The 24,968-nt window shown below is 52.4% G+C and overlaps 9 protein-coding genes across 9 annotated transcripts; 4 read left to right on the top strand and 5 right to left on the bottom strand.

Annotated features, from left to right (window-relative positions):
• Positions 1-387: 387 nt before the first annotated feature.
• On the top strand, positions 388-2,119 carry CkaCkLH20_09567 (uncharacterized protein; the record flags this gene model as incomplete). Its single annotated transcript, XM_038892282.1, has 3 exons — positions 388-855; positions 915-1,685; positions 1,742-2,119. The coding sequence occupies 3 exons, from the start codon at positions 388-390 to the stop codon at positions 2,117-2,119; spliced, it is 1,617 nt and encodes a 538-aa protein (XP_038742518.1).
• A 164-nt stretch (positions 2,120-2,283) lies between these two features.
• Positions 2,284-3,255, bottom strand: CkaCkLH20_09566 (C6 finger domain-containing protein; the record flags this gene model as incomplete). The annotated part of the gene is made up of 1 exon (XM_038892281.1): positions 2,284-3,255. One exon carries the CDS (start codon positions 3,253-3,255, stop codon positions 2,284-2,286), a length of 972 nt encoding a protein of 323 aa, XP_038742517.1.
• A 1,008-nt stretch (positions 3,256-4,263) lies between these two features.
• On the top strand, positions 4,264-6,210 carry CkaCkLH20_09565 (tRNA pseudouridine synthase; the record flags this gene model as incomplete). The annotated part of the gene is made up of 3 exons (XM_038892280.1): positions 4,264-4,484; positions 4,577-5,986; positions 6,042-6,210. 3 exons carry the CDS (start codon positions 4,264-4,266, stop codon positions 6,208-6,210), a joined length of 1,800 nt encoding a protein of 599 aa, XP_038742516.1.
• A 195-nt stretch (positions 6,211-6,405) lies between these two features.
• On the bottom strand, positions 6,406-6,981 carry CkaCkLH20_09564 (cell cycle control protein; the record flags this gene model as incomplete). The annotated part of the gene is made up of 2 exons (XM_038892279.1): positions 6,406-6,690; positions 6,796-6,981. 2 exons carry the CDS (start codon positions 6,979-6,981, stop codon positions 6,406-6,408), a joined length of 471 nt encoding a protein of 156 aa, XP_038742515.1.
• Positions 6,982-7,946: 965 nt separating this feature from the next.
• On the top strand, positions 7,947-9,374 carry CkaCkLH20_09563 (uncharacterized protein; the record flags this gene model as incomplete). Its single annotated transcript, XM_038892278.1, has 2 exons — positions 7,947-8,109; positions 8,164-9,374. The coding sequence occupies 2 exons, from the start codon at positions 7,947-7,949 to the stop codon at positions 9,372-9,374; spliced, it is 1,374 nt and encodes a 457-aa protein (XP_038742514.1).
• A 4,197-nt stretch (positions 9,375-13,571) lies between these two features.
• CkaCkLH20_09562 (uncharacterized protein) lies at positions 13,572-14,260 on the bottom strand (the record flags this gene model as incomplete). Its single annotated transcript, XM_038892277.1, has 3 exons — positions 13,572-13,667; positions 13,726-14,025; positions 14,081-14,260. The coding sequence occupies 3 exons, from the start codon at positions 14,258-14,260 to the stop codon at positions 13,572-13,574; spliced, it is 576 nt and encodes a 191-aa protein (XP_038742513.1).
• Positions 14,261-15,685: 1,425 nt separating this feature from the next.
• Positions 15,686-20,360, top strand: CkaCkLH20_09561 (uncharacterized protein; the record flags this gene model as incomplete). The annotated part of the gene is made up of 7 exons (XM_038892276.1): positions 15,686-16,052; positions 16,111-16,142; positions 16,199-16,514; positions 16,566-17,465; positions 19,084-19,598; positions 19,649-20,261; positions 20,323-20,360. 7 exons carry the CDS (start codon positions 15,686-15,688, stop codon positions 20,358-20,360), a joined length of 2,781 nt encoding a protein of 926 aa, XP_038742512.1.
• Positions 20,361-20,913: 553 nt separating this feature from the next.
• Positions 20,914-21,222, bottom strand: CkaCkLH20_09560 (uncharacterized protein; the record flags this gene model as incomplete). The annotated part of the gene is made up of 1 exon (XM_038892275.1): positions 20,914-21,222. The coding sequence occupies one exon, from the start codon at positions 21,220-21,222 to the stop codon at positions 20,914-20,916; it is 309 nt and encodes a 102-aa protein (XP_038742511.1).
• A 2,083-nt stretch (positions 21,223-23,305) lies between these two features.
• On the bottom strand, positions 23,306-24,613 carry CkaCkLH20_09559 (2og-fe oxygenase; the record flags this gene model as incomplete). The annotated part of the gene is made up of 4 exons (XM_038892274.1): positions 23,306-23,625; positions 23,678-23,826; positions 23,897-24,374; positions 24,448-24,613. 4 exons carry the CDS (start codon positions 24,611-24,613, stop codon positions 23,306-23,308), a joined length of 1,113 nt encoding a protein of 370 aa, XP_038742510.1.
• Between the last annotated feature and the right edge of the window lie 355 nt (positions 24,614-24,968).

The following is a 24,968-nucleotide window of genomic DNA, read 5'->3' as shown; positions in this document are numbered from 1 at the left end:
GCTTTGTTGTCATTACCGATCAACCCCGCCACGGCCCCGGATTCAACGTGCTTACTCGGATCCGCAATTGACCAATCGCACTTGCGTGTATCCGGCTTGGCTATGCGAGCCTCTCACCGTCGTAAGCAGAACCAAAATGAACGAGTTCCGGTTGACTCATTTACCGGCTGGTTCTGCGGCGTAATGAGAACCGTTTAGATTTTAGTCTTGTGTGGATCACGGCGTCTCTTCGGTTTTCAATACTTGCAAAGCAGCAACACATGTGGAATGTTGTCAGAACCGGCCTAACATGGATATATAAAGCAAGGCTCGCATCATACTTGAGCCCAAAAGTCGTCATCTTCCAGAGCAAGCTTCATAACGACAACTTCCTCGAAAGAACCAACAATGGCCGTCTCTTTGGCACAGTCGTGTGTGGCCAGCACCTTCAACCCCTCGGTCTTCGGCACCGAGATTCTTTCCCTCGAAGCCAACCTCGTCACCAACTACAGCGTCTCCGTTCCTAGCGCCTACCGACAGACTTCGCCTTCTGTCGAAGTCAAGAACGCCTCCTTCTGCAACGTCACCATCGCCTACACCCATCCCGGTCAGAATGACAACATCATCACCGAGGCCTGGCTTCCTTTGGACTGGAACGAGCGTTTCCTGGGCGTCGGTGGAGGCGGCTGGGTCGCTGGCCGCTTCTTACTCTCATATGCTGGTATGAATGGTGGTCTCGCTGATGGATATGCGTCGATCACCACGGATGCCGGTCTTGGAAGTGCTGATGTGCCAACTCCGTGGGCTCTGAACAGTCCTGGCAACGTCAATCTCTACAATTTGCAGAACATAGCGTCTGTTTGTCTGAACGACGAGGTAAGTGGCTGGCGCCCGTTGACAAGTTGGTTGAACAGATCATTGACATCCTTCCGAAGGCAGTGATTGGGAAGTCTCTCATCAGGAGCTTCTACGGAAAAGACCCCAAGTACTCTTACTGGAACGGATGCTCGCAAGGAGGCCGACAAGGACTGATGCTTGCTCAACGATACCCCAAGCAGTACGACGGCATCGTCGCGGGCGCTCCCGCGATTTACTGGAACGAACTGATCTCCAACGCCCAGTGGCCTCAACAAGTGATGAACGAGCTCGGCGAATACCCCTACGGCTGTGAACTTGACGCCATCACCGCCGAAGCCGTCTCCGCATGCGACAATCTCGACGGTGTTACCGATGGGACTATCGGCAACGTCGAGGAATGTTTCAAGACCTTCAATCCCTTCTCAGTCGTTGGCAAGTCTATCGCGTGCTCCCAGACGAACGGCACCCAGAAGACGATCAGCAAGACGGCGGCCATCGTGGTCAATGAGACGTGGCATGGCAGAAGCAACGCCAACGGACAGCAGTTCTACCATGGCATTACCCCGGGATCGGATCTCACAGGAGACAGTTCTTATGGCGTGGGCATCGTCACGACGAAGTGCAACGAGACGGGTTGCGTGGGTCTGCCTAACCAGCTTGGAGTTCCCTGGCTTCAGCTGTTCATTGCTAAGGATCCCAACTTCAATGTGGGAAATCTCACCCGTGCTGAGTTCGACGCGCTTGTGTATTCCGGTGCTCAACAGTACAACTCTCTGGTCGAAAGCGCGGACCCGGACTTGACAAAGTTCCGGGACGCCGGAGGAAAGATGGTTACTTTCCATGGACTGGTAAGTCTTGTTGTATTTATGAGAAGATTCAAATTTGAAGCTGATCTCGGAATTAGGCCGACAACATCATCCCCGTGGGTGCAACGGAAGAGTACTACAACGCGGTGGCGGACATCACTCCGGATATCCAGGACTTCTACCGCTACTTCGAAGCGCCTGCTCTCGGCCACTGCTTCGGCGGTAAGAGCGACACGCCAACGAGCCTCTTCGAGCAACTCCGTGATTGGGTCGAGAACGGCACGGCACCCGAGCAGACCCCGATCAAGCTCAATGTTGCCGCGAATGAGACTCATAACCGCATTCTGTGTGCTTACCCGCAGAAGGCTGAGTTTGTTGCTTCCTGTGGCGATCCATCGTTGGCTGAGTGTTGGTCATGCTCCAAGTCTGGCGTTGTTGGTGAGAACATCACCAAGCCAAAGCACTTTGAATTGTGAGCTGATCCGTCGCCTTTTCAAGTATGATGCGCAACATTTCTATCTTTAAGACGCACTATCATCCATGGTTTAACCATACCTCATGTTTCACTTCGTATAGATTTCTTTCCGTGATTTTCTTTCCTGTGTTTTAGCTCAATAGAACTTTTATCTACATCATGACATCACGTCTCGTCAAGTCCAAGCTCTTGGTTCGGCCACTCCAACAAGTCAGACCAGTAGCTCCCAAGATGATTTGAGATGACCTTTATAAGAAATCTTCCCGAGTCGCCAACGGGCCAGTAATCCTTCGCTCTGTGTAACAACACTGCGTAGTAGCCCATGATGACGAGCGCCTCCGGACGTCTTTGCTGAAGCAGAGATATGTAGTCTTGAGATATCCGAACCGGCCATTCCTGGACCGCCACGTAGCGCCGACTATCAGATGATTCCAAGGTATCAAAGAGATACTGTAATATCTTGACCGCATCTGCGTAAACGGACTTGGTTGACTCGGACAGGTCACTCTCGGATAATCGCTGAAGAAGGCCTTGGCACTCAGTTCCCCGACCCAGGCTCGCGACCTTGACTTGGAAATGAACGGGGTCCGTAGGTACGAGATCTTGCAAAAGACCAGTGAACCTGTCGATAGACTGGCTTGTGATCATGCTGATCCCATGGTGCAGTCCTAGAAACTGCACGAATCGGTCGATCACGCTGGTCAACGAGGTCGGGTTCGAGAATACGTCGAACAATACATGTTGGCCAAGCAGGAGGGAAAAGGCAAACAGAGGTAAGAAGTTGTCCTCGTTGACGTCTTCGTTCGTGAGGCTCAGTTGGCTTATGGCTCGTGTTTGGAGCCGAGTCGACTCATTCTGGTAGAGGGCCTTAGAATCGGAATCCTGGGCCACAGTGCTTTTGTGGGCTGACGCGAAAGCCAGTACTTCATCCATGAGGTATGGAGCTCTCAGAGCTTCGGTGTATGTCACACGCAAGATACGCGCTAACTCCGACTGGATAGATACTGTGACGTTTGTGAGGGGTCCTTGGAAATGGTGGAGCAGATCGAGGTGGAACAAGCTGTAGCATTCGTTGAAGACGGCGTCGGACCGAACGGGTGGGACGAACGAAGATGTTGAGGCGGTAGAGTCCGGCAGTGGTGTGGGCGGATTGGGTGAATGCGAATAGTTGCTTGAGTCGACGGTCAAATAAGACCCCGGAGAAGTCGTTGTGGACGCTTGTGATGTAATCGGCGGGTTCGGTAGATTGCTTCGCATCTCAAGATAGGAACATGATCTTCCAGCCGTCCTGCACTTGATGCAGGACGGTCGGGTTTCGTCGCATTTGACCTTCTTTTCTTTGCACTCCTTGCATCCCAGTCGGGATTTTCTGTGTTTTCTCATGTCACTGAGACTAGACCAGGGTCCCGAGGAAATATGTCGCTGATTTGTCTGTGGTGGGTGGTCTCGGATCAACTTGAGAGTATGATTGAGACGTATTTCGAAAGGTTCCGGAGGTCATCAACCGGAGAAATTGAAACCTCATTCGCCCCGAGAAGAATGACCACAGAAAACCCGCGGATTTGGAGGGACATCTCTGATGAAATACCCTGATCGAATTGCCAAACACCCGAGACCGAAGGCCCATTTCATGAGCCGTCGCCGGATCTCGAATGCGAGCCAATCGCATTCATCTCTGTCCGAGAGATTCCACCAAAGATGAGAGTAGCCGATGTAGCTATCGGTATCGCATGGCTATCCACGCTCTCCACATCGAATGAGCTGGATAGACCAAACTCCCTGACAACACATCCCGACCTATGGATATAAGATGTTATGTATATCTACTGCTGAGAGTTGTTGACCAGAGAGCATGCCACTTTCATGTTGACCTAGGGCTTCGGATTCATAAATAAAGATGCATAATATGATGGATAGAGTCTTATGCACAGGATGCACACTTTATGCGGCCCTAGACCTAATGCGGAAACGCGCCAACCAAGCTTCATCTCAACCAACCGGTGTTGAGCCGATGGACCCACATAGCCGCCCCGCGTCCCGCAGCCGCGCAGGTCGCAGGAAAATTTCTTGACCAGAAGTCTTTGGCAGCTCGGCGCGCAACACTCCACCTGCATTTCAGACCATGAGAGCATCCGCCATTCGACAATGGCGACAGATACTCCCCCAAACCCGGCCGACAGCGCCGCAGCTCCTCCCGCGAGGCAGCCTGCAGACCTTCCCGTCTCCAACGAAGCGGGAGCTTCATCAGCTGCGCAGTCCGACTCTGCTGCACCCAACGGAAAGCAGAACGACCGCCAGCGCGGCGGGCGCAACCAGGGCAAGAGACATCCGAAGCGTAAGCACGACGTCGGCCGCTCGGCGTGGAGGTAAGCACTACTTCGTCGTCTACACTACCAATTGGTTGTTTTTGTCATGCTCTCCGACGTCGAAGAGTTTCTAACCAACCAACGGATGTTAGTCGCGAAGCAACCGACAAGCGCGGACGCAACACCGAGTACCAGGAGTTCAAGCGCCGCAAGGTAGCTGAAGATGGCGAGGCAGTTGCAAAGCCCTTTACCGCCGACGAGATCGCTGCCGAGGGCCGTCGCCCGAAGCGCAAGGTCGCCGTCATGGTGGGATACTCCGGAACCGGATACAAGGGCATGCAGATCAACCACGAAGAGAAGACGATCGAGGGAGACCTGTTCAAGGCTTTCGTCGCCGCGGGTGCCATCTCCAAAGCCAATGCCGACGATCACAAGAAGTCGAGTCTCGTGCGCTGCGCGAGAACAGACAAGGGTGTCCACGCCGCAGGCAACGTCATCAGTTTGAAGCTCATCATCGAGGATGAGGACATCGTGGAGAAGATCAACGCCGCGCTCCCCGACCAGATCCGTGTATGGGGTATTCAGCGAACGAACAACTCCTTCAGCTGCTACCAAACCTGCGATTCGAGATGGTACGAGTACCTGATGCCGACCTACTGCCTCCTTCCTCCCCACCCCGACAGCTGGTTGTGGAAGCAATTGGTGGAGAAGGCCAAGGAGAATGGGTACTACGAAGAATTCCAGGCGAAGCTGGCAGACGTCCAAGACTACTGGAGGAAGGTCGACGAGGAAGACATCAAGCCAATTCTGGCGAAGCTCGACCCCGAAACGAAGGCTAAGGTCCTGGAGAGAATACACTCGGATGTTGACGCCACGCCCGAAGAAACACAGGAGAAGCGTGCTGCCGCGCCCGCTACCGAGACAACGGAGGCGGCACCCGCCGAGCAGACGACAACTGCGGCCGAAGTTCCGGCCGGTAGTGTCAAGCCGAGAAACCGCGACCTGACCCCCGTCGACTTCGCTCTCCGCGACATCAAGGCAGCCTTCGTCGCTGCCAAGAGGCGATATCGCGTCACCCCGGAGCGCCTGAACCAGCTTCAGGCCGCGCTGACCCAGTACTGCGGCACCATCAACTTCCACAACTACACCGTGCAGAAGAGCTACAAGGACCCCTCTGCCAAGCGCCACATCAAGTCGTTCAAGGTCAACATGGACCCGATCCAGATCCGCGACACGGAGTGGGTCTCTCTCAAGGTCCACGGCCAGAGCTTCATGATGCACCAGATCCGCAAGATGGTCGGCATGGCCGCGCTCGTCGTGCGCTGCGCGACGCCGCTTGAGCGCATCAAGCAGAGCTACGGCCCCGAGAGGATCGCCATCCCCAAGGCTCCCGGTCTGGGTCTGCTACTTGAGAGGCCCGTCTTCGACTCGTACAACAAGAGGGCGCAGGACAACTTTGGCAAGGAGACGATTGACTTCGCCAAGTACGACGACAAGCTGCAGGCTTTCAAGGACAAGCAGATCTACCAGCGCATCTTTGAGGTCGAGGAGGAGGAGAATGCGTGAGTTTACCAGACCCCTTCAACGCGAGTCGATTGTACTGACTGTTCACGGTAGTTTCCACATCTTCTTCCAGCAGGTAGACAACTTCAAGTCCGACTACTTCCTGTGGCTCACCGCCGGCGGTATCGAGGCCGGATCGATCCGCCTAGCGAAGGGAGAGGCGAAGACGCTCGAGAACGAGTTGGATGACGAGGACGAGGACCCCGAGGGTGGTGAGGGTTAAGTCCCGTTTGATCGGAGCCGGGTACCAAGTAGACATGACAATCGTGTAGATGAGAATACCCACGCGTTATGTAAAAAAGCATGAAAGTTCTTTTTTCCGTCCTCGAATACGGGTATCACCGTCATCTAAAGCGAACCCATCGCATCAATCCGTCCAAACGCCAGTGAATGCATTCCGTAGCCTTTCCATCCATATTCATTGCGCTCCAGCGCCATTGGCAGCCTGCGCTCCTCCCTCCCCAGCCCCCGCGGCAGCAGCGTCTTGCCTCCCGATCAGCGCCCACTGCCCCCCGGCCGCGGTCGCCAGCCCGCTGTACCGCTTCTCCTGGATGGCATTGAGGAGCTCGGCGCATCGCACGACGTCGGCCTGGAGCTTGTCCGCCTGGATGCGCGCGTCGCCCTCGCCTTGGCCCAGCTTGCCGAAGAGCCAGAGCTCCTTGAGGCGACGGCTGAGGGCTAGGAGGTCCTTGATTGAGGTGTGCTATGGAGAAGGTTAGCACCGTTCAGGTGGCGCGTCAATTCTTCCAAAACATCATCATGAAAGTGAGATGATGAGAGGGGAAGAAGGCAGAAGGGTGGCGCCTACCAGTCCCTCGAATTCCATCTGCATCGACATGCCCGTTACCGCGACGGTCTGCGGCTCGGCGTTCTTGCGCTCGCCTTCGGCTTGGATGGTCGCGAGCATCGTCAGCATGCGGAATCGCGACAGGACGTCTGCGATGAGGCGGTTGTGGGTGTCGAGGAGATTTGAGGAGTCTCGTGAGGTGTCCATGCTGGGCGATGGTGATGTGATGAGAGGTGTTGAGAGGATGAATGAGAGCTGGATTGAGGTGAGGAACGGAACTTGGATGGTGTGGATTGCGGGGTGGGGATCTAATTGGTGGGGCCCTCGGTCAAGCTTGACCATGGGGTTCACCGAGACTTCGGCTCGGTGAAGTAACGGAAGCGCAATGAGTATTATGTGTCATGGTCTGCTGCTCAGCCTATGAAATCCAGACTATTCGGGATTTATGAGTATCATTCTGAAGGTCTTTGGTTTTATCCAATGACCCTGAGTCTGGCTCGAGTACCTGAAGTCAGAACCGAGGGCTTGGTGCAACATCCATTCGAGGGAATTTCACTTCAATAACTACCTGATTCTATTGCTTCTACTCGTCGCACCTACTATAAGCTGCAATGAATTGCGCTTATAATTCTCTTGGTTTTATTATGTAAATGATTTCAGGCAGAGCAATAACTATGCTCGACCAGACCTACCATTTGGTTATCCCGCTTCCATCTCTGATGCCATCCAGTGTCACACAGACGCGATAACATTACAATGGAGCCCATTCTTTCAGTAGAAACACCTTGAATGTTCCAAATACTCTCGCAAAAGTGTGTGATGATTGGTAGTTCTAGAAGCATTGTCGTTGACCAACAAAGGGCATGTCGCTGCTCGAAGGATCCCGTTGCAGAAAGTCATTGTGTCCCAGGTAGTTGTCAAGTGTTGTTCTTCCTAGAACAACAATGACAGATATGAGACAAGGAACATCATGCTGGGATAACATGCGAACTCGATTCTACAAATACCAAGCGGTCTCACTCTCACAAATCCTATCCTATCAAGTCCTCAAACACACAGCCTCGCACCAGAAACCAACACATACACTCAAGTCTAGTAAGTCCAGTCCGTTCTTACCACCAAATCACACTTTTCGCGATCTCAACTCAACAGATCATCACATATCTGAAAAGATGTTCAACTACCATGGCACCACCCCCAAAGAACGCGCCGAAGTCTCTCGGCAGTTTGCCAAATTCAGCTTCCAAAGACCCTTCTCTGTTTTGAGAGGAATCATGGATCACAACGAGGAGAACATCATACAGCCTCTGATCAGTCTCGATATTTCTGACGCGAGTGAGTCGAGTGCTGCATCTATAGGTTCCATGGACGAAGGTGTAACAAATGCAGAAAAGGACCTCGTCCCAGACCACACAGTCCTCGCAGGGATGTTCGGCGGCTTCAACCTCTCCAACTACCCCAGGTATGAGATTACACACAGCACCATCGATTGTTGCGAATTCGTCGTGGACCTCGCCGAGGAAGAACAGTCACCCACAGGAGTCCCGACCCACCTCCTGGCCCGACTCGAAAAACCTCGCCCCAACAATCAGCTGTTCTGCTCGGCAGCTTTCCAGAGAATTGCCCATCGCAAAATGCCATCCGTTGTGCCCAAGGTCTGGGGCGTGGGAACGACGATGACGGACGAGGGAGTCGAACTTCACTACCTCCTCAGTCAGTACTGGGAAGGCGCTGTCTGTGTGGAGGCTATCTGGGAGGAGATGAATTACCCTGTTCAGAAATCCCTCATGGAGGATGTCGCCACAGTCATTGCAGATCTCCAGGAGATCTCTGTCGATGACCTAGAGAAAGAAGACTGGGACATCCTGGCAGAGCATCCGCTTCATTCAGAGGGTGTGGATGACATCCCGATGGTGGGAAACTCTCAGGTAGGCTGGTTCAAGGACATGGCGTCGTTCCTGATGAGCAAGCTCGCACCCGGTCAGGCCAAGTACAGCATCTCCACCACGGACGACGGCTCAGTCGTTTTCTCAGGGACTTTTGGAGAGAGCAGGGTACCCTCGCGCTACGAGATCCAGTTCACGCCCGAGAACCTCGCCTACCTCCTAGACGCCTGCGCGCTGTGCCACAACGACGTCGAACCCCGAAACATCATCATCCGGCCCACGCAAACCGACCACGGTCCAGGATACGAGCTCATCGCCATCACCAACTTCGATTCTGCAGGTTTCTTTCCCTTCGCTTACGAGACTGTCATGAAAGACCTTTTGCTGGGACAGCGGAACCGAATCGGGAGCTGGTACGATCTGTACAAGGAAGTCACGCATCACCTGCTGTATGTCAACCCGGATCTCGATAACGCGACTAGCCAGGAGAAGTTGATCAAGGCTGTTACTCTTGCGGACATTGGTCAGAAGCAGATGCAGGCGTTTCATGTGGGCAATCGCGTCCAGATGAAGTGGTTGGAGCGCGAGGGGTATCACCGAGGCGAGACTGCGCAGGAGGGTTTCACACGAGCGGATGACTTTGACTTGGTGTATACGGAGATTGATGACGCTGAGCTGGAGGAAGAGGCATTGCAGGAACTTGGTTACCTCTAGAAGAGGAAACTACTGTCTGGAAATATCGGATTTGGGGAACGATCTTCTTGTCTCATTAATGTATGTTTGACTTGTAGACAGCTACATTGTTGCATTTCCTACGGATGGTTCCGCGAAAATTTGATCATCTGGTCAAATGATTATGATCCTCTGCACCTTTCCTTGACACTTTTTCTTCTTCTCATGCGACTCGATAAAATTGATAGGATTGTGAGGGTGAAGAGGCCTCGAGTTGAGGCTATCCGAAGGCACTGGTGAGTCGGATGTGCGGGATCCCTGAGGTGCAAGAGCGTCGTTGTCGCCACGAGTCCTCACATTCTCATGGCTTGGAAGCCATGATAAACCGGAAAATGCATCAAACGCTGGAAGGGATGATCGCGAGTTATTCGAGCCAGAATCCACGCTGCTCATATGGAGAGCCAGCGGCATCTCAGCGGAGGGCTGAGTTGAGGATTGAGGATGTTGTCCAGCATCAATACGAAAGATAGTAGATGGGTTGTCGAAAAGCTCATCTGGATGTGGAGAGTCGAAATGACACCTCTCATCTTCACAAAGCTTCGGGTCGTTTACGCATAATGGTCTGGACGACGAATCGATGATCAAAATCCCAACTCGCCGGAAAGCCTGGATTTTGACTGTTGCCTCCTGGATAGCCGGCCGGCGATGCCATAGCTCCTGGATAGCCGGATACCGTGGCGGGGCTTCCGGCGGACTGTCGGCGGCACAACCCACATAGGCCAACATTAAACAATAGACAGCCTGGTGAATCCTCGAGACGCCCTCTCGAAAGATCGGCAACACGTGAATGCTTGAGTCAATCTCCGACGGATTAAATGCCCAATGAGCTGCTACATTCGGCATTTCTCGCGCCGGGCGAGAGTCCAGAAACAGCTTGCACCCTTCATGCGAGAGATGATCCCAGCGAACGTGAGCAAGCGGACCCTTCAGAATGATATGTCCGGAAAATGCGGAAAACGACTCGGAACTGATTGGTCGGGCCCGAACGGACTCCAAACTTATGTATGGGTGTATGTCCTCTTTGCTGCGGTTTGCGAAATGCTCTAGAGGATGCCACAGCTTGTAATGGATCGGAGCCGTGACGGAGGCCCAAGACCACGAAGGGGCAACAACAGCGTCAACACCCGCTGTCTTGATGGTGTGATTCGGGGGCTCGTCACAGAACCATATGAGTGAGCGGGCAACGTCTCCTTCCCACAGTCCCAGGACGCATTGTTCTTTCAAGACAGCTTGCAGGCATTGCACCACGCCCTCAATGGCTATGAGTCGGTCCGTAGGGAATGAGAATTGCCTGCGTGTGTAGTCCGTGAGAATCTTTCTCCAGGTGAGATAAGCATTCTGCCGAAGGTCTGGTGAGATTTCGGAATTTCTAGCCAGTAGCTGTTTCCTGACCTTTTTCTCATCTGAGATTCGAAGACCTGGTGAAAAGTCGCCGCGTAGGCCAGTCGGTCTTGTGTCAGTCGCGCTAGAAAGGCAACAATCCCAAAAAAGCCCTTCCGTCGTGAGAGTCAAGACTCTTTTTGATAGTAGTCTTTCTTGGAAAGTCCAGCCCCGTTGATCGAGCTCACTGCTGGGCCTATATGGACAATTTCCAGTAGACTCCAACCAACGGTAGACGGACTCGGGAGTTTGGTTGTCCAGTTCAGTAATTGGCTCCCCTGTGAGAAACGGTCGAGATGCAGTTTTGGAGGCTTCTGCAAGAGTGCAATTCTGCCATCCATCTGCGCTGCGAACGTCAAATTCATGAGGCTTTGTTGGCGCTCGTTGACCCTTTTGTACCTGTTGACGCGGCTGCTGCCAATAACGCCTGGATCTCTTTCCAGGTCCATCGCCAAAAGCTAGCGTCAATGTAGCGTTGCCATAAACAGACGCCATTTTCGAAGCTTCTGAATGCCAGTCGCCCTCTCTTCCCTGCATTATACACTGATACGCAATGTGTTAGTGGCCTGAAGGCTAGAATGAAATTGGCATCACAAGTATTAGTGACGTACCAGTGCATCGATCCAGACATATCGAAGGCCCAACATTCTTGCCACTCTGAACGCGTCGCAGAACGTATGCGGAAGGTCTTTGGTCGCAAATCCGTCTAAGAACCGGTCTTCGGTGGCTGGATGAAGCTGCTGATGCTCTTGAGGCTGGCTCGGCCACCGATAACTGACGGCGAGATATTGGGCACTGTAAAGATGCCTTGCGTCAACCAACATGATTTTTCTTGGGCATTCCACTTGTTCAAGAGTAAGTTGATCTGAATGACATAGTGGGCCTAAGTCAACGAGACGTCGTGGATATTCGTATCGGATGCTACGAGGTAGCCGCCAGCAGTCTTTGTGTTTCGTCCAGCATTCATCGAGCCATGTCCTTGCCACAAAGATGGCGGCTGCAATGGGATGGCCTCGCTCGTAGAGGGAAGTTTGTGTGTCGTAAACCTTGCTGAAGTGTTCTAAGCATAGTAGTGTCAATTGCTGTTTTGTCCCTTGAGTCATTGAATAAGTAAAAGAATAGCTTGCACAAACCTTGCTGTCCGTCTTCGAAGAAGTGCGAGAATAGTTTGTCCTTTTTTAGATCTGATAACACCTCGGACGCGTTTGCACGACGTCCATACCCCGGCAATAGCGTCGGCGTGCATGAACCCGTATGAATAGCAGTTGCCACAGGAGGAACCAACACTGGCCTCTCCACACGCCTGGGAGGATAAGAAAGATGTTGTCGGAGTCTAGAAGGATCATGTCTTTTGGGCCTAGAATACCGAGGAGAACGAGACATGGAGTTATGATGGTGAGAATTGGAAAGGTATCGGGAAGAATGAGAGGAATATTGGCTGTAAATAGAATCATCGGAAGGGATAAAATGGCTTCGGGGGCCACCTCGGGGAGGACCAGCATAGGACATGTATTCATGTTGGGGAGGGCTGGGGTATTCGCGATGACGAAGATGACGTCGGTATTGATCTGAGAAAGCTTTGACTTCCATTTTCTTCCGTTTGCGGCGTTGAATCCTCAGAAGTCCCTGAAACAAAAGACTCTTACACATCAGTACTTAGAAAAACGTACGCCTCATAAGTAGTGTGCGTGCGGGCTTCGGTCGGTCTCACCTGTATAGAACGCTCGAAATGCAGAGGCAGCCAAGTCCACAGACTGGAATACGACTGAGAAAGACCAACTCGTGCAATTTCTGACATCTTTGCCAGAGGCGAACTTTGCGGAGTTGAGAGTTATGGCAGACGATGGGTCAGGCTGGGGATGTTCAAGCTGGGTGATGTCAGATATTGATGTTACCGACAGCGTGTCAGCATGAGGCTTATGTCAGTGTGCATGAATGCTACCCCCAGGAGCGAATGATATCGATTCATATCTTTCAGATTGAAATGATGACTCACGTGAACATTTCGGCATGACTTATAATCCGGTGACTACATGTAAAGATCTCCCTTCACATATATGCTTCAATGTAACAAGAGGCGGGGGTAATCTAGTAATAAGAGGCAAAGAAATCACACTTTACCTAATGCCAATTCCAACATGTGAGTGAATGACCTGTTGCACTTGCTCAGTCGTAGGTTGGTTTGAAAGTACTCATACTAAGGCTCTCGACCTACAGGGAAGGGATATGATATGAGTCGTCGGTCTTGTCCGCATCTGTAGGGCAGTATTGGACCATGGCGGATCATTCATTGGGGAGAATGTTGCATTCTGGGCGCACCTTACTCACAGAACTAGGGATACACTCACTTAAGTGAAACCAAAGGTGGACAGTCCGTCGTCAGTCAATCCCATATTCAGGCTAGATTTCCCTATAAGGGACTGGATGGACGCCAATCGCTTATACAAGTTAACTGCAAAACCAGCAAAATACTCAAAACAGTATGACCACACCTGTTCCACAAACATTATGTTGCTAGCGACCTTACTGATGGCCCATAGTTCAATAAAGGCAGTATCCAGTCTTTTGTAACATCAACGTTGCCAACAACCACTGGTTCCAGCCAAATGTTGAGTTGTCTTGATGCGCGATGGCTAGCTATGTAGTTGCTAACTATACAATGTCTGGATACCAACGTTGTCAGAAGCGCGCACGGCAGAACGCCGCTGCTGTCCTTCCCATATTTCCTTGCTTGATCCCAGGTTCCTGTCCTGATAACTACTGTTATTAAGGAGCTCTTGTGAAGCATCAGGCCTCGGTCTAGCGGCGCAGGATCTGGAACTCGGCGGGCACGGCGTCGGCACCGGCACCGGTGTTGGCAATATTCTCCTTCAAGCGGGGCAAGCAAGTCAGCATCTAGTCTAGGCACCATGCACGTCATAATCTCTTTTCCAGAGCTGCGGTCAGAACTCACCAACTCCTGAATCTTCTCATCCGTCAGGCCGGCGATGCCGTACTCGGTGCCGTCCGCGAGGCCGACAACGTTGGGCTTAACGACGGCTTCGCATTTTCCGGCACCGGGCTGCTCGGCGGGGCATGACTCGTCGTTGGCGCGCTTGCGGCTGAGGAAGAAGTAAGAACCTCCCGTGCGATCGCCGCGCGTCGAGTACGGCAAGCAGATGGTCGTGCTACCGCCAGAGTCGAGAGACCCTCCGGTGAATCGGCACCCGCCGCCGGTCCAAGACTCAGCGCGAATGCGCCAGTTGCTCGGGATCTATGCTCAATCCATTGGTTCTGAGAGTTTCACAAGCAAAAGGGGTTTTACGCACGGCAACTACAGCAATGGTCGCCTTGCCGCTGGTTGAAGAGCTGCTGAAGGAGCAGCAGACGTTGGGGTTGAGATTCACGCAGGCTGAATAGCTCCCGGTGCAGCCGTCGTTGGGGTGGGCCCTGAGGTCGATGGCTGACGCAGTGGCCGCGAGGCCCAGGAGAAGCGAGGAGAAGTACATATCGGATATCCGAGGTGGTAGTGTTTGGCTTTATGCTGCTAAGTTGGAAAGGGGAGGAGCTGTTGTTGATGGAGGAAGCAAACAGAACCGTTCTCGAGGAGAAAGCACTTGGCTTTATACTATTTCTTGACCAATTTTTTCATCGTACTCTTTCTCTCATCCTAAATAAGATATGTGTTGTCGACACCTCGGGCAGCGTGATTATGCGGTGTCCCCTCTTGTGCCGTCTCACCACTTCTCAGACGTGGCATTGCGCTGGTGTTGAGGGCTGTAATTAGGCAACCGAGTGCGTTCCGTCTCATCTATGCAACGTGATCATCAGTGTTGAATTCATATCGTGGAGTAGCAGTGAAGCGGTGCTAAAAGGAATATTTCCTCTTTAGGCAATTCTGATGACTTGGAGATCTGACTTGCCTGATGTCTGCTGTGCCCCGCAGTGTCGTCTAGCCATTCATCTTCCTAGCGTCCACAGATGGACAGCCAAGTTCAATGACTATGACTTTCATGCTGGCAGTTCAAAGTCAATTACTTGTTTGAGAAGGAATCGAGGTGGGGAAATATGCGCCCAGGCCAGCAAAAGTTCTGGTCAGGGATTTATCAGACTAAGGACGCACAAAGCCAATGCCCAATGCCGCCGATCCCTTGTTATAATCCAGATCAAAGCACTTTAGCACATAACATAGTGAAAGAATGACAGGAGGCTGTCTTAGCAGAAAGTGGATGTGGCTGACGGCGACAAGAATGCAAACCTGGCGCAGGCGAATGCTCACCCGGACAAGAACGGGACTGGACATGGTCAGGTCGGCTTCTGTGGGGCCGTGTCGGACGGTCGGCCGGAGCATCGGGTTTAAACCCGTTCCAGTTGAGGTTTAGTGCTTACCATCCTCTCTTTAATATTAAAGACAGCACCCAAATTCTAAGTAGAAATACTAAATGCAAGTTCTCAAACGAGGCTCAAAACACACGTGTTTCCACCATTTCACAAGAATTTCTTCAAATAACATCCATTCGGAAGCTCAGATATGACGCGGCCAATCGTCCCATTCGAAACAAGCTCGATGCCGGATCACGACGAAGAAGCGGCGCCTCGCCCTAGGCCGCCCTCAAGTCGACGACGAGATAAGCCACAACTCTCGTGCAACCTCTGCCGGCGCCGCAAGTAAAAGCTCATTCCCACATCTCTGTATCCATGTACTAAAAGGCAGCATCAGAATACGATGCGATAGACAGAAGCCTTGTTCGAATTGCTCTGCGCGTGGCCATCGCTGCGTGTACGCAGAAAATCAATTATCAGGGCTGTCGTCAAAGTCCTTGGCAGATGAAGCAACATTGAATGATCGCCTCGCGCACCTGGAAAGTCTAGTCAGAACCCTCGAATCACAAGATCAGTCATTTCAAAACCCACCATCAGTAACGGGCCCCACCATGACGCCAAAAATTAGCACTCCGGCAGACGACGAGTCGGAGACTGGTAGCATGCGAATCAGCGCTTCAGATCATCAATACGTCGGCGGCGAACACTGGGCTGCCATTTTAGACAGTATTGCTGATCTAAGGGACCATTTTGATCGAGAAGAGCAATTCACCGAAACCCCTGATGCTTCAGCAGAGACGGTTGTGAATGGGGATGGGGATCTGGGAAACCAGAAGCATCGCTTTGGCCGCGCATTGCTTCTATATGGCTGCAAGCATGCCAGCTCACGCAATGAGATTCTTTCTGCCTTACCGCCAAAGAGTACAGTCGACCGCTACATCTCACGGTACTTCAATCAACTTGATTTAGTGGCATCGTGTGAGTGGTTCTGCTGATATAACCGGAAATGTTGCTGACCCGCAGGTCTTTGGGATAGCGTCTGTTCATGGCCCGACATTTCTGCGCGAGGTCAGTACCTATTCCCGCGTCATCGTTGCCTAAGAAGCTTGAATTGACTAGACCAGTACGAGTCGTTCTGGGAGAATCCGTCCGGTCCGCCCATCATGTGGATTGGTCTGCTATTCAGCATGATATGCCTGGCGCTGATTGCCTCAGAGTCGACAGAATCACCCAACATGACATATACAGAGCAGCAATGTCTGCAGATCGAACTCTACAGAGAAAAGGTTGTCCAATGTCTGATGATGGGTGAGTATACCCATGGTGGCCGACACTCATTAGAAACCTTCATGAATTACGTCTACATCGAGTTCCGGATCCACGATGATGCTGAAAAAGATGTCTGGTTTCTGCATGGCATAGAAGTCAATTTGGCCAAACGTATGGGATATCATCGAGACCCTAAACATTTTCCGAGCATTACTCCACTAGATGGAGAGATGAGACGACGAATGTGGGCGACGATTCTCCTCGGCGATAGTCTCATATCCGGTCAGATGGGGATGCCTCTCATGATCACGAGCGACCAATTTGATACGGTCGAGCCCCGTAATCTCAACGATTCGGACATCGATGGAGAAACATCCAGTTTGCCACCATCTCGGCCGGAGACAGAGAACACAACTTCACTGGGCCTCATAGCGAGGAGACGTGTCCTGATTGCTCTAGGGGTTGTCGCGGATCTCACCTCCTCTTTGAAGCATTCCGAATACACCGACTACATGAAAGCTGATCTGGTCCTTAACGAGGCGGGCCAAAGCATCCCACCACCACTGAAAATGCACTCAATGGCATCTAGCGTCACTGACACGCCGCAAACCATCATGTCTCGTCTCTTCCTCCGCCACATCTTCACCAGAGGTCAGATTATGCTGCATCGAAAGTTCTTATTCATGAAGTCCCCATCGACCGAGGAAGATTCGTTCGCATACTCGCGAACTACTTGCACCAACGCCGCCTTGGAGACCTTGCACATACAGCAGATACTGGACGAGGAGACAAGCCCGGGAGGACAGCTGCAAGCGATGCAGTGGCGCGTGGGATCTCTCATGAACCACCATTTCCTTACAGCAACCATGATTCTTTGCGCCATGGTCCATCAAAAGCACACTCTCGGGCGGGAGGAAGAGATTATGAGAGCACTTCGAACAGGCAGAGCGATCTGGATGCGAAGGAGTCAGGGGTCTCGCGAAGCACAACGAGCCGCGCAAGCTGTCAGCATTGTTCTTGCCAAAGCTGGCGGCCCAAGATTTGACATAGAGATCGACCTCCGCGGCGACAGTAGGTTCAAATGCTCGACCTCGACGCACGAGCTATCTATGGCTGGAGATGGTAAGCAGGGATTCACAGACCGAATGCAGTTCGCATTGGGCAATAGTCTGTCATTTGACCAAGGTAATGACACAAGCTTGCCAAGATTGAACCATCTGCAGTGCTAATGAGGGGTTTTATGTAGGAGAAAGTCTAGTGTCAGAACTGGCCGATGGTAACATGATTCCTCGTCTTGCTGGGGAGGCTACTGGTCTCGACTTCGACTTTGGCTCAAGGGACTCGGGTTTGCTCGACTGGATCCTGCTAAACAACGGGAGCTTCCAGGCGTGAAAGAAGACGTGACCCGAGTTGATTGACGTCATGCCAGTATCTGAGAGCTTATTTGCGGCGGCCAGGGAATAGCCATAGAGGCTGAAGTGAAGAAGTAACGTTTTACTCTTCATTATGTATGCAATATTTTGCAGAATTTTCAACGTTTTCGTTCAACTAGGGCTGGGAACTTATTATGTATTTTTACGACGTAGCATCAACTGTTTATAAGTTAGGACGTTTGTCTGATGAAGTATACCAGTCTATAAGTCCGAATTATGTCGCCAAATCAGGAAGTATGAGACGAGTCGATACAGCAACTCCAAGTATTTTTCATTTGACAGTGAAGCTGCGTCAAGCAAATGATCATCGAGTTGACCTGTGTCAGCGACTCGGTTGCTTACTTTGGCGGCTAACATCTGGCTAGGTAAGGACAAGCACTGTTTCCCAGCACATGAATCCTAGGTAGGCATCGATCAACTTTCTCAGTCTTTTCAGGCGATCGCTTGCTGTGTCAAGTAGGCTCCGCCACGTACACGTACATTAGGAGCTGTGTAGTCTGACCTGCTGATTGGTATGTTTCCGAGCTGACGCTTCACGCCCCCGTTAGCGCTGGTGAGTGTGGATAGATAAGCGTTTAGATAAGAGACGGCAACGGTTGTCAGTTTTGATGTTGCATAGCGCCAATCACCTAGAGCCCCTGTTGAAGCCTTATTTTCAGCACCCGGGATGCTCTCAAGGAACAAGGGGGAGCATAAGTGAATGACCCAATTACAGACCGAGTATGATCCTCAAAAGTAGCAATGTAACTTAGCGGTACTCCACCAAAGACCATGAAAACCCCAACTTGTCGATGGGATACTTGGGCATACTGCCAATCCAGGGACTTTGTAAGATGCCAAGACCAGCTGGGATAATTCTGTGCCCCTCACCTGCTGATGAACAATTGCCACGACAACTTCAAAAAGAGTCGTGTCCTGTGTTCGGGTTCAGGGCAGGAAGAAACGTTTAACTGAAATGGTTCATGGCAAAAGAATCAAGATTTCGGCTTAAGCTTCAACCCGTTGAACACGCACTATTCCCTCACATTACGGTATCTACAGTGTCATCATGTCAGGTGCATCAGTCCCACCCAACACGGATGCTCCCGCTATGGATGGCACACAAAATCCCCCGGTTCCAACTGCGCGTTATCCCACCAAGTATCGCAAAAACACACCTCGTTCCAGGAACGGCTGCCTCACATGCCGAGCACGCCGGAGAAAATGTGACGAAGTCAAGCCAAGCTGCACGTTATGCGCCAAAAGCGGGCGTGAATGCTCCTGGCCTAACGTCGAGAACGATGCGCCACAAGACGAGACACCATCAGGCGATCGGCCCAGCGAAGTTCCACAGGGATCTGGCATTTCCACCTCTCCGCAGAAGAAGCTCCCCGCCATGGGACATGCAGAAGCCATGGACCTTGCAGCATCCGTCATTTCCGAGGAACAAGTTGCCAGTCTACGTGCTTCCCTCACGGACGGGAACCTGGCCAATCTGACGGAGACCTCCCGCCCGCTGTTCGACCAGTATCTATCCAACACGGCGGAGATTCTGGCTCGCGGGCCAAGCTCTGACGGCAATCCCTTCATTACATACGTTCTGCCGTTGGCTCTGGGCGATAGTCTGATCATGGACTGCGTCCTGGGTATCGGAGGAGCCCACATGGCTGCTCTAGATTCTAAAAAGCGAGACCTTGAAGTCCTGACCCGCGGACACTATGCGCGCGTCCTCGCTGGACTCCAGAAGGTTCTAGCCAATGAGGCCGAGTCTTATTTTGGAAATACCAAGCAAGAAAAGGAGCAGTACGTCCTCCTCATTCTACTTCTCCTGTGTGTTTTTGAAGTAAGTGATACCTCCGGTCTTGTCTGTTTTACCCCCACTAAGAAGTACAGCATACCCAAGGAGACATCCACGGTTCGGTGTACCATCACATCAAGGCCAGCCGGCATTACATCTTGTCATTGATGAAGGCCCCACGGAAGACTGCGTCCATGGACAAATTGGGGCACATCCGAGGCTTTCTATTGGAAATCTACTCCTTCATGGCACTTAAGTTGTCGATCACGCCACGCGGTGCCATGGAAGACAACCCTATTACGCTGGATCCGTTCCTCGGGTCTCTGGACTTCCTGAAAGAGTACAAATCTTGCGGTTTCATGCTCGGATTCGGGCATGGTCTTTTCGGATTAGTCCCGGAAATTGCCGATCTCGTCGAGAAAAGACGCCTGGAAGAGCTGAACAACAGCATAACCAGTGCTACGTTCGAGGCGTACAAGAGCTTGGTGGCGAAGCTGGACACGTGGGACACGTTTTCCGATGTTCTCGAAGGGAAAGACTCGAGCCCGCGGTTTCAACAAGGTCCAGCAGTCTCCATCTACCGAACGGCATTGATCCTTTACCTTCACTCAGCGTTCCACGAGAACCTGCATGAATGCGCGGAGCTTTGCGATGAGATTGATCTGCTCATAGATAGAGTGCTACCACTTCTCTGGGGTGTGTACTCGAGTGCGTGGTCCTTTCGCAGGATGATGCTGTGGCCCGCATGTATGCTGGCTTCCTGCTGCAGACGACCTCAACTTACTCAGGGCTTCCGAGTCGGACTGAGCTCCAACACCCGAGCCCCCGGCGGGGTAAGGGTAGCGGCCAAGGCCATGGAGCTGTTGTGGGCGGATCCGGATCCCCGGGCCTTTGGACCACGTGGGTTGAATATGGTGATGAAGAAGCATGGACTTAGCTTTAGCATGGGATAAGATGGGCATACTGTGAAGTTCCAAGTCGTTACACGGAATGATAACTGATACAGTAGAAATGAGAGACACGGAAGTCATACACAATCGCTTTGGGGAGGAACAGGTCAATATATATCTATGACATGACTGCGCCACGTAAGATTCATCTCGCAGTGACTGCAGGCGATGCTACTACTTTATCTAAGCGCATCTCTCAAAGAGATCTAGCCGCTACTGCCCATGGGTAAAAGAGGCGCATCGCATGGCAAGAACCTTGACTCAGCAGAACGGTATTGCAATGTGAGATGTAGGAAAGAAGAGCATTATATTGCCGTGTTTCTAAAGTGGTATCGAACGATGAGGTATCAATGCATTATCCCAAACTCCGCCAGTCGTAATAGTACCATCCATGTCTCGTGGCAGACCATCTAGCATCCACCACCACCTCCGCCACCACCGCCATCACCTCCACCGCAACCTCCTCCTCCGCCTCCACCATCGCCGCCGCCGCCGAAGAATCCACCGCCACCACCTCCGTCGCCGCCGGTGTAGACGAAGCCGGGTGTAGCTCCGTAGTGATGACGGCTGCTACGATATCCGCGAGATGGGCGGGAGCTGCCCCAGTGACTAGTTCCTGTGGCACCGTAACCGCGACCGTAGTTCATAGCTAGTCGTGGTCCGTAGGGATTCGGCTTCTCTTGGTAGGTGTGTTTTTTGGAGGAGAATGGGAGACACATTGTGGCCGGTTATGATGTGTACGAGGGGTGTGTGTGTTTTATGTGATTGAATGGAATGAATCTCGAGTAGGTATTTATGGTTTGGTTGGCGGGATTGAGAGTAATGTTGATGAAGGTTGATGAGTTAGATGTTTGTAGGTTGTTGCTGAATGGAATCGTAAAACTCTCGAAGGAGCAACCGTCTTAAGTAGACATCCAGCTTCCGAGCGAGACGATCACAACTGTGACGTGACTGCCTTGGGCGTAAGACAAGCTTCGCCAAAGACGCAGGACCGCCCTGTCAAGTCTGCCTTCTAGAATGCTTCTAGCGTCACGCAGGATCACCAAAATTGCCGCATGGTGCCACAGATTGCGATTAAACCAATCGCTGAATTCACGAAACTTCAGCCTAGTTCAGCCTTGCACCACTGCCTCGAAGCTTGCAACATATTAACTCAAAAGGGATAATGAAGAGGCCAGCTAATTTCCCGTGTAGGCAGCAGCTAACGGACGAGTGGATACCCGGGGGCAGTTCCGCATTGTGGATCCCCCGCAAATCACCAGGACCAGGTGCCACGGACTAGCCGGTAGTGGGGCCGATCGGCCCCGGAGTCGGCCAATGACGTAGGCCAGCTCACACAAATCGGGCGCAGCCAGCACAGCCCGCGGCAGTGAGCCCATCCGCCCTGTCCTGGGACATGCGTCGTTCAGGGTCCTTCATGCTGCCAGCTGTCTCTTGATAAGAACGCCCAAGGCGCTTATCTCGGGTTCGGTGTTCAGCATGTCGTAGGCTGACTGATCGGCGCGCTCCTGAATCAAGGCATTTGGCGTCTGGCGCGTCAGAAGGATTCCAGGACGTGGCACTGCTTGGTTACCGCAACTTTGATTCTCCCTTTTGAGTCAGTGAGAAATGCGGTCGATTATGTGGCACCTAACTCACACCTGAAATGATCAAGGGATCAGTTTTCCTGTCATGTCGACCCATGGCCTGTCACATAGGGAAGATTGGCTCAACTTGCATAAAAAGGGTATCATTATCTTCTCATTCGAAGCATCACAAATCTACAAATGTTCCGTAAATACCATAGGCGCATCCTGTCGCTAACCGCCATCCCAAATTCCCGATCAACCCAGAATAGAAGCACGCCGCGACACGTGTAGCGATCCGCCCGTAGACATCCGCCCGAAGTTCAGCTCACCACCGGCCGGTTGAACCTTATTCGTCGAAATCGCTCCCAACAGTCCTTGTATGTTCGACCCGATTATGGCTTCGATTTGTCCGTGTCGAATGTGAATAGTCTGCCGAGGAAGCTCAATCGGAACGACTGCTTAACGGACGGAGGGACTGGTGCCGGCTCAAATTGCTGTTCGCGCTCCGATTCCGCCCGCATCTCGGCTTTCCTGGCTTCCTTGAAATCTGATGGTTCCGACTCGAACTCGAGGAAGCGGCCACGATGCATAGGCCAGCCCCCGTATGCTTCGCTCCCGGCAGTGAATGACATACGCGACATGGTTGGTGGTGGTCGGATGGTTGATGTGATGCTCGGATAATACTTGTTCGTTGGGGCTGCAGTGGCCGTTCAAGTGGTTCGCGCCGGGTGCGGGTGATGTGAAGGATAGTGGATTGATGCGGGATGGTTATATCGTGCTGCTTTCAACGTCAATCTGAACCGCGGGCTAGGCACTCTTCTTCTTAAGTATAGATTCCGAACGACACGTAAACCGAACATGCCTCGGACACATGACCCTAGACGCGTGGCATAAATACCATGGACACGTCGGGCTCATGTTACAGTTGGAGGAGGATCTACGCTACGCAGCACTTCCTCCCGCCAAGATCATCAGGAACGCGGGACTTGATTGGCGTAACCAAACAACGGCGTCGTAATCCGAATTATGCGACCAGCCATTGGTCCCCCTCATAAAGGGCAAGATATTTTGAGGGCTGGGCCGTCAACCAACGGCCCTACTCCAACAAATACATGCCTCCGCCGGTATCCCTTGCTTCCCGACCACTGACATCGCTCCCACGGCCATAAGCCCTCTCCACGTGTCACCTTAGCGCACGCCAGCTTAGCCCAGCTCCGGCAGCACTAAGCCCAACTCAGTCAAAGTACTTCATCTTGACTCCCTTGATGACCTCAAGGTCGTCGACGGCATTGTCACCCGCGGCTGTGCTCGTGCTTCCCAGGTTCTTGATTATTCGTTCCCGAACCCATTCGCCGGCCTTTACTGGCTTCCCGTCATTGCCCAGCACTGCGCCATCCGCCAGCCCGCGCTCCTGCAGGACGGGAGACTCGGTTATCGGGACGAGCTCCGTGTCGTCTTCGATCCGGACCATGTAGATCACGCCTAATCGGTTGATGTACGCTTGGTCTTTCGGGGGTGCGACGACTCGGTGGATGCTGGATTTGAGGTACCCGTCTTTACGCGATGTTAGAAGAGGATGGCCCGATAGGAAGCGGCTGAGACTTACTCGTGAGGAATTGCAGCGCGTCGGCGATGTTGACGGTCAAGGCATCGGTCTGTGGTTTCACCCATTTCCAAGTGCCTTCGTTGGTCAGCACTTGGAGCGCCGCTACGGGCTGGCGGAAGAGCAAGGTCAAGCTGCCCATGTCCGAATGACTGAATGCCAACGAAAGGTTAGTATCGTTGCGGCAGCGAGTGACGAATGATTCTATCCAACGGAACGTACCCTTTCAACCACACCCCATCAAGCTTCTTGTTCTCATCTTCACTCCTGGCATAGTACTTCATGTACCTCAGGTGATCCCCGCTGCTCCTTTCGTATCGATGTCTCTTCACAAACCACTCCTCATCCTCGAGTCCGAGCGCCAGTGCGAAGATCACCAGAAGCTTTCTCACGATGTTGTAGTGTACGTATTTCGAAAATCCCTCGATCGTCTTCCAATGCTCTCTGACGACATCTGGGTGGGGACGTTGAGCGTGCTCAGGTATGAACTTCGGAATGTTGTAGATCTCGAAGTTGTCACGGACACCGGGGATGAGCTCTCGGGTACCGGCCGGCTTCCATCCGTTGTAGTCTCCAGCTTCGAGGGCCGCTCGGTATGGTGCCTTGTCTGCGTCAGAGAGGCCAAGAACTGACGAGGCTAACGCGAACTGGGTGTCGATGTCTTCTCGGCTCAGGCCATGATTGACGACGGAGAAGAATCCTAGGATGGAGGACACCGTCAGCTTCAGCCATCACCCACATCGTGAGTCTAAAACCGCAAAACGTAATCTTACCAATCTTGTCAATTGCATTCGCCAGATCCGATGCCAGTTCTTGTTTACCGCCTGGGAGGTCGAACTTGGAGAGATCCAAGGAAACGAGGTCTGCCCAGTCCAGAGACGCAGACGTTTCCGGCGCCTGAACGTACGGCAGAGTTATGGTCTCAGTTGTGGTAGCCATTTCCGCAAGTAACTATAAAAAGGGAGAATAGTGAAGCACCTTTTATCTCGGCCACTCGCAAGGTCCTGTGACAGGAAGGCTCGCTTTGATATAGCACACCATGCTCTGTTTCCCCGCAACTCCGCGACATGCGGCCACCGATGTGACCTGATGTGCGTGGGCTGCGCGAAATCCTCCGACTTGCGACTTCCTTTGAACGAAGCTCTGTCTGGCGGCCATTATTAATTCAGTATGTATGCAAGAGAGAGGGGAAGATTGCAATGTCTAGTGCGAGGAGGCCACTCAATGGTCCAAGGTGACCGGGCATCACGGGTGCCGAAATCGGGATTCAAACAGCATCCATCAATGGCTGGGT

The sequence above is a fragment of the Colletotrichum karsti genome, assembly GCF_011947395.1.
Source record: "Colletotrichum karsti strain CkLH20 chromosome Unknown Scaffold34, whole genome shotgun sequence".
NCBI lineage: Eukaryota > Fungi > Ascomycota > Sordariomycetes > Glomerellales > Glomerellaceae > Colletotrichum > Colletotrichum karsti.
The sequence above is the reverse complement of the archived record's forward strand: the minus strand, read 5'-3'. Positions and strand labels throughout refer to the sequence as shown.